A 12,802-nucleotide genomic window follows, 5' to 3' on the forward strand; every position below is an offset into this window, starting at 1 on the left:
AGAAACAAATCTCTTATGGAATTATATGAGCAATGTATAAAATATAGGTAGTATATTTACTGTATTCTTGTAATATTTTGTTTTTACTCCCAGGCTTTACAAATCGATTTTCAAAACCTAAAGGACCAAGAAATCCTCCACCATCTTGGAATATTTAATTCAACTTTACAGATGCATGTGGTTTGCAATACTGCAGATTTGCCATATCCCTCCAACATGCTGCACATGCTCTTCACATTACAGAATTGCTATCAGAACAGTAGCACTAAAAATGATCTTCGCTGTATAAAGTCTGGTTGTGACCAGAGAATAGCATACAAGCTCTCCTAAATGGTTTTTGTATAAAGAGGGATGCACAAATGCACATAAGCTGCTTTACCCTTCCAGTTAATGTAAACTAAAAACATATCTGGATGTAAACTAAAAACATTTCAGGGAAAAATGTTTTCCTTATAAAACTGTTTCTGAAAACAGGCTAAAAATTTTTTGGAGAATTTATATCCTTTTTTTACAGTTTATTTATTATATGACAATGGACCTGATTCTCCTGTCACAGTAGTAAGTCCCAATTAAGTCAATCAAGTGACACCACTGCAAAATGATGGTCCAGAGCCTCCCATCACTTAAGCACATGCATAACTTTACTCATATGTGTAGTCATAATTAAAGTTATGCATGTGCTTAAGTGTTTGTAGAGTCAGGGTCTAAGTGAGAATCAGGCTCTCAGATTTCAGAACTCATCTATTTTCTTAATGATTGTATTAACATTATGATTATTTCCATTTGAATTAATCAGATAATTTATCTTTCTAAGTTTCCATCCAAAGAGGAAGACTAAGATGCTGACTGTTCATATAGGAACCAAACTTGCATGTGTAAACACTGCATAATCTCTTGAAAAAATTCCCCATCAAGCAAAATTTAAGTGCATGATAGTTTGGGCTTTCATGGTGCAAATTTTAATGTGTCTGTAACTTGCCTAAACAATGCAACACAAAGTTCCATGCTGACAGTTGGCACTTAAATCCCCAACCTGAACACTTCCCCCCTAAAATCGGAAAGCTTGTTTTCTTGCTAATATATGGGGTCAGATTAATATGTTTTGCTCTCTTCCAGAAAAAAAAGCTGATTTTTGGAAACAAATACTGCAGGTATTTTTAGGGCCACATATGCAGTCTCTGGTCCACAGCAAAACCCAGTGATGAATAACAGAATGTACAGAACTCATTGACATCAAGTTGCTTTGTGGATCAAATGCTGAGTATACAGCCCTAAAAGTACCTGTAGCATTTTTTTTCAAAGTCAACTATTTTCTAATATAGCAAAAATTACTGAAACCATATGTCTAATTTATGATCAACTCACTGTATGTATTCCCTAGTTATCTCGAAAGTGCTAACGCCACTGAACTAAATTGAATCCCTTTGTTTTGCACCTTTTACACAGAGAAGAGCTTACTCTTTACCAGCTGAAAGGGTATGCTACAACCACAGGCAGTTTGGATGTAACTGGTTTCTGATAAGGGAACTCCCAAGTACTGTGACTTGATTGTCATTTAAGCTGATCCTATGTTTGGGACAAGCATGGCTGGGAGGAGAACAAAGAAGGCTGCAAGACCTTTTTGTGCTCTTCTAATTTTGGGACAGCTGGGGCCTGCTTGACCCTCCTGTGTAAACTAGAGCAGCCTTAAGACAATATAAAAAATGATTCTGGTATCAAATCGGACAAATTAAATTGACAGCTAGCCTTTTAATTTTAAAAATATTGACAAAGTAATAACTAGAAGTATGACATAAAATCTCAGTGGAGTATTGAATCGGTGAAGTATTTTATGATGTGTATGAAAGATGCTATACAAAATAAAGTTTATTTATCCAGCATACCAGTTTTTATTTTTTATTTTTTTTACAAGTTTAAAGAGCACTGAATATTGCATACTTATCTTTAGAGTGCCTTGCACCATTGCTGGAACTGTATAAATAAAAAATAAAGTATAATTTAATGTTTATTGAAGTGCCAATAGCTAGACTCCCATTACTAGTATTAAAGTCATATGGATAGGGAGCTCCATCTACGTGAAAGCAAAAATGTGAGTAACCAAACAGATTAAGGGCTCATTTGTATCACAAACACAACTGAGTCAATTACATTAGTTACACATAGTCATGGACATTGCAAGGCCTTAGCCTGCTTATATAACCAAATTAAGTCCCATCCATTTTACAGATATTCAGTGTTTTGTAATTTTATCCCTTCATTTTTGCTGTAATGTAGATAGGCCTTTACAGAAAATCAAATCTTCATTTTTCATTTGTGTTCAAAGGATAGAACCACTCCTCTTATTCCCATAGAAGTTATTTTTATAATTGTAGCGCCTAAGATCCCTAGTCATGGACCAGGACCCCACGGTGCACTGCTAGACACTGTACAAACACAAGACAATAATATGGTTCCTTCCCCAATGATGAAAGATGCCCTAATCTAATACAAGAGACAACAGCTGGATACAGACAAATGGAGGATTACAAGGAAACAATAAAACAGTATTGATAGCATAATGGGCCTAATAGTTGTCAAGTCTTTCACAGACATGATGGCAAAGGAGAGTTTTAGGGGGGAATTTAAAGGATTATGAGATAGCGAGTTTAGAGAGCTCCTCCCAAGCACAAAGGGCAACATGGAAGTAAGCCCAAAGATGCTTGCTTTAAAATTTAACAAGTAGGCAAGGCAATGGAGGCTGGCATTATTGGGAGGCAGGAATCGACACATCAGTATTAGTAGAGATGATAGATAGGGTGGGGATAGACAAATCCTGAAAGTGCATACATGTAGCTGTTGTGTGACAGAGAGAGAGGGAAGCCATAGGGGGGATGCAAAGAGTAGGGCAATATGGCCAAAACAACATTTCTTGTATATGTTTTAACCAGCTGAGGTGCCAAGTTAGACTGACAGGGCAGGAGACTGATATCTGTTCTCTTTTGACTATGTTCTGAGTTCCCATGCTCTTCATAACATAATAGACTCATGTACATAGTGAGATAATCACCACCTTGTGATTTTTTAAGTGCTGTTAGCATGACTACCACTGTATGAGAGACAAACGGAGTTTACAATCCAATTAAAATGCCTTGACAAAAGTTACGGTAGACTTGCCAAACTCAGCTATTTCCAGCCCAAATAAGGTACTGTAACTGATTTGCATCTCTACATTTCTCTGTATTCTGCTTTGTGGCTGCATGGGGGTAATGGCACCTGTACGGCATAGCACGCTGCGTCTCAAGGTACATATATTATCCTGAGTAGCAGAGAAAGATCCCATGTAGCATCAAATAAACACTTTTTTTTCCTCTTAAGCAACTGTGTGGTTGCACTGGGTAAGATAAATGTGTGGGTGTTCTACTCACCTCTGGGTTTACTCTCTTCACTTCCAGTAATTTAAATTAAAGCCTTTTCTAATGTGAGAAAACTCTTGAGCCCCCTGTAGCGATTAACTGAAGAGTCGGATGGTGACCTAGTATTTCAATCTTTGGGCTATTCGTTTTAGTAGATAAAATAGTTTCTGCAAGTTTAAGCTGGGAATCAAGCTAAAGGCCAGAGACAGTTTTTACATTAAATTGGCCGGGGCGCTACGGGCACCTAAGGCGAACGGAATCACGGCGTGAGGAGAGCTGTAAACCCCGCAGCTGAACAGCAGCGGGCGGGCACCGGGCGGCTGCATTGCCAGTGACAACTGCGCCAAAACCTGAACGGGGCATCCACGCTCACCCCGGGTGGATGACACGTACCGGGACGCCCCTGCGCCCAGGCGGCTGCAGCCAGCACTCAGTGAACACGCCGGACCCATCCCACCCTCACCTACAGTCACAGGAACAGGCCCGGCCCGCGCGGGGGGCTCAGAGCGCAGCGCCCCTTGGCTCGCGGCAGCGTGGGTGGGGCTGGCTGTGAGAGGGACGGACGGGCCGGGGCGGAACCGCGAGCGCCGGGCGGTTCTGAGGAGGGCGGCCTAGGCAAGGCCTGAGGGGAAGGCGTGTGGGGTTGGAGGCGCGGAGGCCAGCCCGAAGGGGCGGGGGAGGCGGATACTCTGGCTCCAGGACTGCAGCACAGCCATGTGGGCGGCGCACGCGCCTCACCTCTTTCGGGTGTTTGGGCCGTTATGACCGTTGGGCTCCCCAGGAGCCCACGTGACTGGCTCAGCCTGCGTGACTCGCTGCACGCTTCTCTCTCCCAGAACCCCAGCACAATTTTCCCAGCAGGCTCTGCGTTTACGCATGCGCTTGGAGACTAGGACGTGAAGGCCCGACGTTGCAGGTGGAACTACAGTTCCCATGAGGCATCACGCGGCGCCTGCGCGTTGGCTGCTGGCGCTCGGGCCATTTAAATGTGTGTGAGGGAGACTGTGAAATGGCTGCGCAGGTCGCTGCGGTGCGCGCCGTATCCCGGGGCCCAGAGGAGTCACCCCCGCTACCCTCGGGGGACCGACCCGGCCGGCCCCGGGGTGGCGGCAGGAGGCGGCGGGGACCAGCTGGCGAGGCTGTCGGCGGCAAGCGGGCCAGGCTGAGCCAGCCGCTCCTGGTGGGGCCCAGCCCGGCGGAGCCAATGCCCCCGGCCGGCCTGCCCCCGGCCGCCGCCGCGGGGCTCTTCACCTTCTCTCCCCTCAGTCTACCGCAGGGACCTCCGCAGCAGGAGCGGCACCATCACCACCGCCATCGCCCCGCTGGGGACTCCGAGCCCGGCCATCCCGCCGGGGCCAAGCCGCACAAGGGGAAGCGGGGGAGCACCGGGGACGGGGCAGCTGGGCGGCCCAACAAGCGAGGTAAGGCGGCGGGCAAGGGTCTGGGGCTCGCCTGCCTCCGGCATGAGGGGCTGGGGGTGTTCAGGAGGGGCGCCCTCGGGGCGGACGGAGGTGTGAGGTGCCCATGGGGCTGTCCCCCCCGGCAACGCCTTCACCCAGGAGCGTGGTTGAGCGAGCGTGTGAAACAGCCCAGGCAGGGCTGCTGCGGGCCGTGGCGGACTCGCGGCTTGGCTCGGCTGCTCCTGGCGCTGGGCCCAGCATCGCCCGTAGTGCTTCCCAAACAAGGGGCGCCAGGTCTGTGCAGCGTCTCTTCGCCGGCAGCTCGGCGAGCCTGATAAGAGGCAAACAGGTAGCTATAGAGGACCCCCATATTCTGCCTCGGCAGCCTTCCTTAGAGCTCAGAAACGGGGGGACGTAGTTCTTAACTTGCCTGTTGCGTGGCCTGGTGGAAGTGAACTAGTAGGTGTAAGATTAAAGAGCCTGGTCTCTCGTTCTAACATTCCAGTCCTTTAGCTGGTGTATGGGCAGTATATGCTAGGAAAAAGTCATAGTTTCAAACCAGGTAAGTGATCTTATTTAAAGAGACTTAAAATAAAGGATTGTAGTGGCACAGTTACCTTTAGACCACTTTGTCGCAGCATCATTTCAAGATTATGTAACTGAACACCGCTTTCCCCTGCTGACATCCATCTATAAAGTTTTTGTACCGCCATATTTTTTTCAATGGGGGTGTGGGGCACGGTGGTGTTAGTGCTCTAATATTGGAGTTAATCTCTGTGTCAGTCTTGGCTTCCATTTAATAAATCACAATATTTAAGGGGAAAGGAAGGCTTAACTCTGCGCAGGGGAATGGGGATTTAATTACAACTTTACTGTTCAGTGTCTTATTTTCCTAATAGTAGTTGATATAAAAAGTACTGCTAGAGATCCTAAACTGAACTTAACTGCTTAAATGTACCATTATTCTTTGTGTTTGGATATTGAAGTGTGTATACTTGAGAATATTCATCATTCAGACTAAATAGTGAGTTCAGACTCCTGTGGTAAATGGACTTAATGTGTACAGATTCTGTATGGTAGAGTATTGTGATGTTGCCCTTTAAAATTCTTAATTAAATCCATTGGAAGGTGAAAATATAAATATATTGATACAGATGCTTTCTTCCCATTGTAATTTATTGTAGAGTTGCTTATGAGAACTTGTCTACTGGCATTATTTTGTTAGTTTATCAAACAAAAAATGAATACTTTCCAAACAGTTGTTTGCAGTGGTGTTGTAGCCATATTGGTTCCAGAATATTAGAGAGACAAATAATCTTTTATTGACTCCAAGGCACATGAGAGTTGAATTTGGAAAAATTTAAGTTGATATTTTCAGCACTTTTAGGTACCATTAATAATGGCTTGGTCTAACAGTTTTATTAATCTGTAATACTTGAACAAGTACCTTTTTATGAGTGTAAGTCTACACTGCAGCTGGGAGGTCTGATTCCCAGTATGGGTAGACAGACCTGAACTAGCTCAGGTAAAGCTAACATGCTAAAAATAGTGAACATTGGGTGGCCAGTGGCGGGCAAACACTGGGTGACTTGGTGATGGTTTGGACTAGCCACCCAGTACTGCAGCGTCCGCACTGCTATTTTTAGTGTTCTAGCTTGAGCAGAACTTGTGGGAGTCTGTCTGCCTACACTGGGAATCACGCTGCCCAGCTGCAGTGTAAATGTACTCTGAGTGGCTTATGGGAAAACCTACAAAGTTATTCTGAAGTTACTTGCTGCACATCTTTGAAGCTTGAATTACATAAGCTCTTTGTTGGACGATACTAATTCTGGAGTTCTAGAAAGTAAGAAGCAATGACTAATAGAGCCATCATTTAGGGTAACTTGCATATTTGGTGGGGAATAAATATTTATATTTAGGAGAGCTATCACTGTTTCTCCATGACAAGCTTGATCATAATAACTAAAGATTTCCCAGGCAAATAACATCCAAGATAGCAATACATTGTGGTAAGCATTCGTTTAAGAAGCCTTACTAGAATATTCCTGGTTTCAGAGTTCCTCAAAGCAAATATTTTGAAAGCTGGGCAACTACATGTCAAACTATTACAGCTTTTACAATAATGCTCTTGGACCATACTCTAGAGGTCCATTTTAGATTATGCATGTAATAAAAGCTGTTACTTGATAAAGTATCTTGGACATTAAATGGATACTTGAGTAGTGAAATTATCAAGTTTTAAGACAGTAAAAACAACCTCTTGCTTTTTATCTATGAAAGCTAATAATGAAAATTCCATATTGTGGGTCTGAATTCCAGTAGTAGAGCTGAAGCTATCAAGATGTTATGCTGAAACCCTCTAGTAATTTGAGGGTATATTTGTAAAATTTTAACTATACTGAAGTTTTTATCATGCAAATTAGTAAGACTTTTGCTCAGTTTAAATACTTAATTCTATAGACTGCAAAGTTGAGTGGGTATAGAAGTGTGCATTAGATATCTGAATTCAAACAGAATGGTGTATGAATTCTTCTTGATCACTTTTAGAGAAAATTTAATTGTCACTTCATTCTTTCCCATAATTTTATTTTGATGATGAAATAATTGTTATGAATAGTATCCAACTATGAGGTTTGTTTATTTAAAATTATGATTTGGGAATGTTTAGTTTAAAAACAACTTGGCTGAGTGTGCTTTTCATGTGTGCTGTTTCTTTTAATACCAGGATACTAGGATGGGTTACCTTTATAAATTTCTCCTGTGAGATATTTGGGTGATATTTCAGCAGTAAGTATAAAACATTTCATAATACCATAAAGAGAAACAAGGGAGGCTTTTACACAATTGTAAAGCACTAGCAGCTGTTCAGTTTTGGTCTGTAAAGAGAGCATAAAAATGTATCTTCAACAGATCTCATTCCTGTGTATCTAAGTCAAGTCTTTAATGACCAGGTTGACAGGATTTTCTTTACTACTTCTGTTAATACTGCAGAATACTGGTGGATTGTGGCTGTGAAACTGACCAGAATCTGAATTTCAAGCTGTGGCTTGGCAAAGCTCAGAGGCACTGGAGAGCAGTCTTTTTGCAGAATCAGGACAACCACACTGTATCCATTCTCACTGGGAATCATAAAGGCTAGAAACTTGCTTTTTCTAATATGAAAGCTGAAATACTGAAGAAATTGGACTTAATACATCCTAGCAAGAGTGGGTTTTCTTTCCTGCTTTGGGAGTGAGGATTTTACATTCCTTCTTCTGTGTACTGATAAAATAGTTTACCTTCCATCATAAATTTGTGTGACTGGTCTGGTTCAACTTCCTGTTTCCTCCTTTCTGTTCTAAAAGTTCCCTTCACTTTAGGCTGAGCTGATGGACCATCCAAGCTATCCGTTAACACATCTCCCTGAAGACAATGCATCTTGAAGTGATGTCTAGATACGTTAGTGTATCCAACTACAAGTTGACATGTTAGTAACATTATCATGTCTTGAACTAGTTAAAGAATCACCAGCAGTGTTCTATTTCCTCTTGACATCAGGAGTGCAGGACCAGAACCGTAATCCACTACTTAACTGTCCCTGGGTTTATTGAGGTGTGCAAAGAATTCTCTCCCGCTATTAGATGAACTGGCAGTCTTTGTTTAAACTCTTCATTTCAAACTAGACATTCTACATGACTCTGTCAAGTATTGCCACCAGGCAGGCCTTGTCTCATTCCAAATGCGTTTTCAATATAGTGAAACGCTTTTTACCATATTGAGCAAAGGTTAAGTGTAAGTGCAGCAGTTAAAATAAGTTTAACTTACGGTATCTGATGCTGATAAAGACTGAAAAGAGTTGATGCAATAGTCAATGGAAATTTTTAAATGTAAAACAGAACACTAAGCAAAGGTATATAGCTTATGCTTTATGTTGTTTGAAGTAAATCCCTCTTAGAGCATTTTGCGTTCAGGCAATAGTAAAACACCTAAATATTCAATAAAGTGTGTGTGGTTTTTGTGTGTGTGTGGTTTTTTTGTTAAATTCTAAAATGTGACTTCAGGAGTATGTTGGTGTTTATTTCTAAGTGAATAATAAGTAGATTTAGCACCTTAGTTGGCTTGAAATTACCTTAGAAATCCAAGATGAGCCAACATAAATTGTAAATATCTAGTCCCTCTAGGAGCAAAGATTCTTACTTTCTGGTCTTGGAAGACAAAGATGTTACAGGCCTGGGAAAGCTCCCCTGCTGGACACACTCCTTGGTGCTCTTTGGATCTGATATGCTGGACCCATGTGCTTTTAAGCTTCCCTTGAACTAGATAGGCTCCAGCACCCTCTTTCTCTGGCATGCTTCCCAGGCTTGAACTCTTACCCCTTCATAGAAGTGGGGCCTTCTGGTCTAGTTCCCCTAAGCCCCCAGGACCAGTGCTGACTCCCAAGGTGCCCCAGCTGCATAGGCACTCCATTTCCCAGAGTTCTCCACTCTTGTGAGCTCTCTGGCTTACTGTTTACCTCCTCTAGGGACATGCGTGTGTTTGAAGCACATAACACACAGGCTTTGTAAGAGTACTCTCAACTGTTGAGCATTCTTTGAGTTTAAGTCAGAGTCTTTAAAGGAGTCCAGGATCCTTCCGTCCTGCATGTGACTTTTCTGGAATGTGGAGTCGTTTCTCTCTCCCCCCCCCCCCCCCCACTGCCAGCTTTCTGCTTCTGCTTTCTTCTCCCTCTTTCTAAAATGGCCAGTGAGACCCATTTTTGTAATCTTTCTCTCTCTTCCCTCCTTCCCTTCTCCCCGCCCGCCCGACAATTTAGTCATGGGTATTTCTACTATAAATCATGGAGAGGTCACAAGCCATGAATTTTTATTTATTGCCCGGGACCTGTCAATGAATTTTACTAAAAAATACCTGTGACTAAATCAAAGACTTGAGCTATAGTAGTGGATTGGGAGTTTTAAAAATAAAATAAACACCCTTGGTTCTAACAGGTTTGACTGATATTGGATAACACTGAAAATGACAATCTGTTTCCCCATCTATAATATTGGAACAACTATACTAGCTGTTTGTAAGATACTATGTAAAAGGTAAGCATAACCAGCAGCATCACAAAAGACTGATACATCAAGGGTTCAAAAATAGTTGTATAAACTTAATATTAAAATTAATTCTTTGCTTTGACTGGTTTTACCCATTAAATTGGTATTCTCTTGGTTTTAAAGGACTATAATGCAGGTTTAAACCATCAGTTTCTATCAGTCTACCTAAGAAAGGCTCTAAAATGCAGGCTTCATAAGGTTCTACAGTAATTATTAAATATTTTGTGTATTGTAAGCTTTTTCTAAAGTCACGATTGTTACAGCTTTAAATTTAGTTTATATGAATTTGTAGCCATGGTCTTCCTTCTTGTAGATCATAGTAATAGTAAATTTTATTTAGGGGCACTAATTGTTTTGTTCTATAACTTTCAGTACTGCAAGTGAATCGAGTGGGAATACAAATGAGTTTCAGCCAAGTCCATACGTTTTTGTTCTCGGAATACAAAGCCCTATACTGTTACCATGGCTAACATTTTCCATTTTATCTTCCAGTCACATAACAATTTTAGCAGCAGACTAAGGTTATGATACATTTAAGCAGCCATCCTGGTTAAGTGGTAATTACTGTTACATGCATTGTTGATGTGAAATAAAAGTCACTCTGATTTCAGGCAGTATAACAAATGATCTGTTTTGGTAATTCCGAGTTTTATAAGAGTCAGATAACTATGTTCTGATCGATCACTCCCTCCCTATAAAACTATATACATCTGGTTCTCAAACTGGGGGTTGTGACCCCTCAGGGGTTGTGAGATTATTACATGAGGGGTCATGGGCTGTCAACCCCAAACCCCATTTTGCCCCCAGCATTTATTATAATGGTAAATACAAAGAGTTCTTTTTAATTTATAAGGGAGGTAGCACTCAGGCTTTCTATGTGAAAGAGGTAACCAATACAAAAGTTTGAGAATTGCCAATATACATCAAGATGGAGCAAACAGCAATGGTAGTGATTGCACCAAAGTAGTTCAATTATACAGGACTCGAATGATTGCTAATTTTTTTCATTTGTGCACCCAAAACAAAAAACCAATGCAGATCATAAAATGGGTAGGAGAAAAAGCAGCCGGCTGTCTACAAACAGTCCCATTAATAGATCATAAGTAAGGCTAAGATTTTGTCATAGATATTTTTAGTAAAAGTCACAGACAGGTCATGAGCAATAGAGAAAAATGCACAGGAGCCTGTGACCTGTCTGTGACTTTTATTAAAAATATCCATGATACAATGGGAAGGGACTGGGCAGCTGTAGGGTGGAAGCTCTGGGGTCCCCACCACCTGTGGGGGCTCAGAGCTCTAGGGTCCTTCTGTCCCCTTCCTAGGGGGCTGGGAGCTTGGGGGGCCCACTGCCTCAGGCGGCAGGGTTACTTCACCGCTCCCTGCCACTGTGGGAGGTGGTGGGACCTTGCAGCTCCCAGCTGCTGGGGCTGAAGTCATGACAGTCTTTGGAAGTCATGGATTCTGTGACCTCCATGACAGAATAGTAGCCTTAATCATAGGTCTCTCCCTTGGACTAGCTATATCAACCACCTTGTGTTAACTGTAATAAACAGGCAAATATATCTGGAAGCTTCTGATTGTCATCCTCAAAATCGAATCTGAAAACCTAAGAATTCAAAGATCTTGCCAAGTATCATGTCTCTTGTGACACCCATGCATTTTTGCAGCCTTCTCGCCGAGATTCTCAGGCATCCAGTGTGGCTGGGGGTAACAACTGCAGTTTCTCCTGCTAGCCACAATAGGCAGCTATGACACCTGGCCTGGAGGAGAAAATGGGGTGGGGGGTGGGGTCAGGGATGGGACTGAGAATAGATAGAGAATGTGGTTGGGTCTGAAGAGGGATAGGGAGAATTGGGCTGAAAAGGGATGGAGGTGGCTGCTTCTGCAGTTCCCCACATCCTGAATCCCAGGCTGCTACTGTCTACCTATCACAGCCTTCTCGGGGTATACCAGGCACACTCCCTTCAGTACCAGTTACTCTTTTAGCACAAGTGTGAGGAGCATGTGTGAAGATCCTGTGGTTAGATCCAGATAATCAACGTGGGAAACAGTATGTGATCATGTAACTGAAGACTGTATATTGTATATGCACAAGTGAAGGGTGAACTGAAGCTGCACAAGTAGCATTAATTCTTGCATTCCCTACTTTAATGTTGGTTGTGAAGTCAACACCACATAAGTGATATATTAAATATAGGCATCTGTAGGAGCCACTCCTAGGTTAGCACTTAATCTCAACAGCTCTGGATCATGCCCTTAATGGGAGTCCTTCCATTGACTTCGGATCATATATTTATTGGCAGCCTTAGGGCATTGCCAGTGAGCTGCACAGCCTTTCACCAGTGTGAATCCAGCAAGCTTAGTAGGGAATTTAAAAAAAAAAACAACTCCTGTCTAATTGGCTTTGACCCCTTTATGAAATAAGTTTTTGGGTCTCAACTTCAGTCCTTTATCACTTACCACCCTGTTAAACTAACTGGCATTCAGCAGTGAGGCCAAGAACTGCAAGGACCGTGGGGTAACAGGGGTACTTCAGTTCCTATCTTCTGCTCCCCTCTAGCCTCTACACACAACATGTGGCACCTTAGAGACTACCAAATTTAAGGTGCCACAAGTCCTCCTTTTCTTTTTGCAAATACAGACTAACACGGCTGCTACTCTGAAACCTACACACAACATGGAATTTATCCATACAATGGGAATGTTAACATCATAATATTTTTCCAGCAAGTTATGTTTTGAAATAACTAGGTTGATGCTACATTCAGAGAAAGGTCTGTTGTATTTTGTACTCAAGTTATTACATTTCAAATGTGCATTCTCATATTGAAAGTAGATTACTGAAGTGTATAAAGCGTTTGGGGTGTGTGTGGGTCTTTAAGACGCATGAGATTATTGTCCTTGTGTAACTTGGGCTCATTTGCAGTTTCTC

At 42.4% G+C, this 12,802-nt stretch overlaps 2 protein-coding genes and 1 long non-coding RNA gene across 10 annotated transcripts in view; 2 read left to right on the plus strand and 1 right to left on the minus strand.

Moving 5' to 3' along the window:
- Positions 1 to 1,869, plus strand: part of PTPN22 (protein tyrosine phosphatase non-receptor type 22) — a 31,011-nt gene extending 29,142 nt beyond the window's left edge. The window contains exon 21 of the mRNA XM_074935847.1: positions 94 to 1,869. Within this exon, the coding sequence (XP_074791948.1) occupies positions 94 to 158 (65 nt within the window). The 3' untranslated portion in view covers positions 159 to 1,869. The remainder of the gene's footprint in view (positions 1 to 93) is intronic.
- LOC141975466 (uncharacterized) overlaps positions 1 to 4,239 on the minus strand; it is a 42,134-nt gene extending 37,895 nt beyond the window's left edge. For 3 of the 8 annotated variants that reach the window (XR_012635929.1, XR_012635933.1, XR_012635926.1), the window contains exon 1: positions 3,405 to 3,848. This is a non-coding gene — a long non-coding RNA (uncharacterized LOC141975466). The other 5 variants (XR_012635930.1, XR_012635931.1, XR_012635927.1 and 2 more) reach the window with 4 other exon arrangements.
- Positions 4,240 to 4,397: 158 nt separating this feature from the next.
- The window catches only part of RSBN1 (round spermatid basic protein 1), a 49,095-nt gene continuing 40,690 nt past the window's right edge, over positions 4,398 to 12,802 (plus strand). The window contains exon 1 of the mRNA XM_074936024.1: positions 4,398 to 4,813. Coding sequence (XP_074792125.1) covers positions 4,402 to 4,813 — 412 coding nt within the window. The 5' untranslated portion in view covers positions 4,398 to 4,401. The remainder of the gene's footprint in view (positions 4,814 to 12,802) is intronic.

This window comes from Natator depressus, chromosome 21 (assembly GCF_965152275.1).
Source record: "Natator depressus isolate rNatDep1 chromosome 21, rNatDep2.hap1, whole genome shotgun sequence".
Lineage (NCBI taxonomy): Eukaryota > Metazoa > Chordata > Testudines > Cheloniidae > Natator > Natator depressus.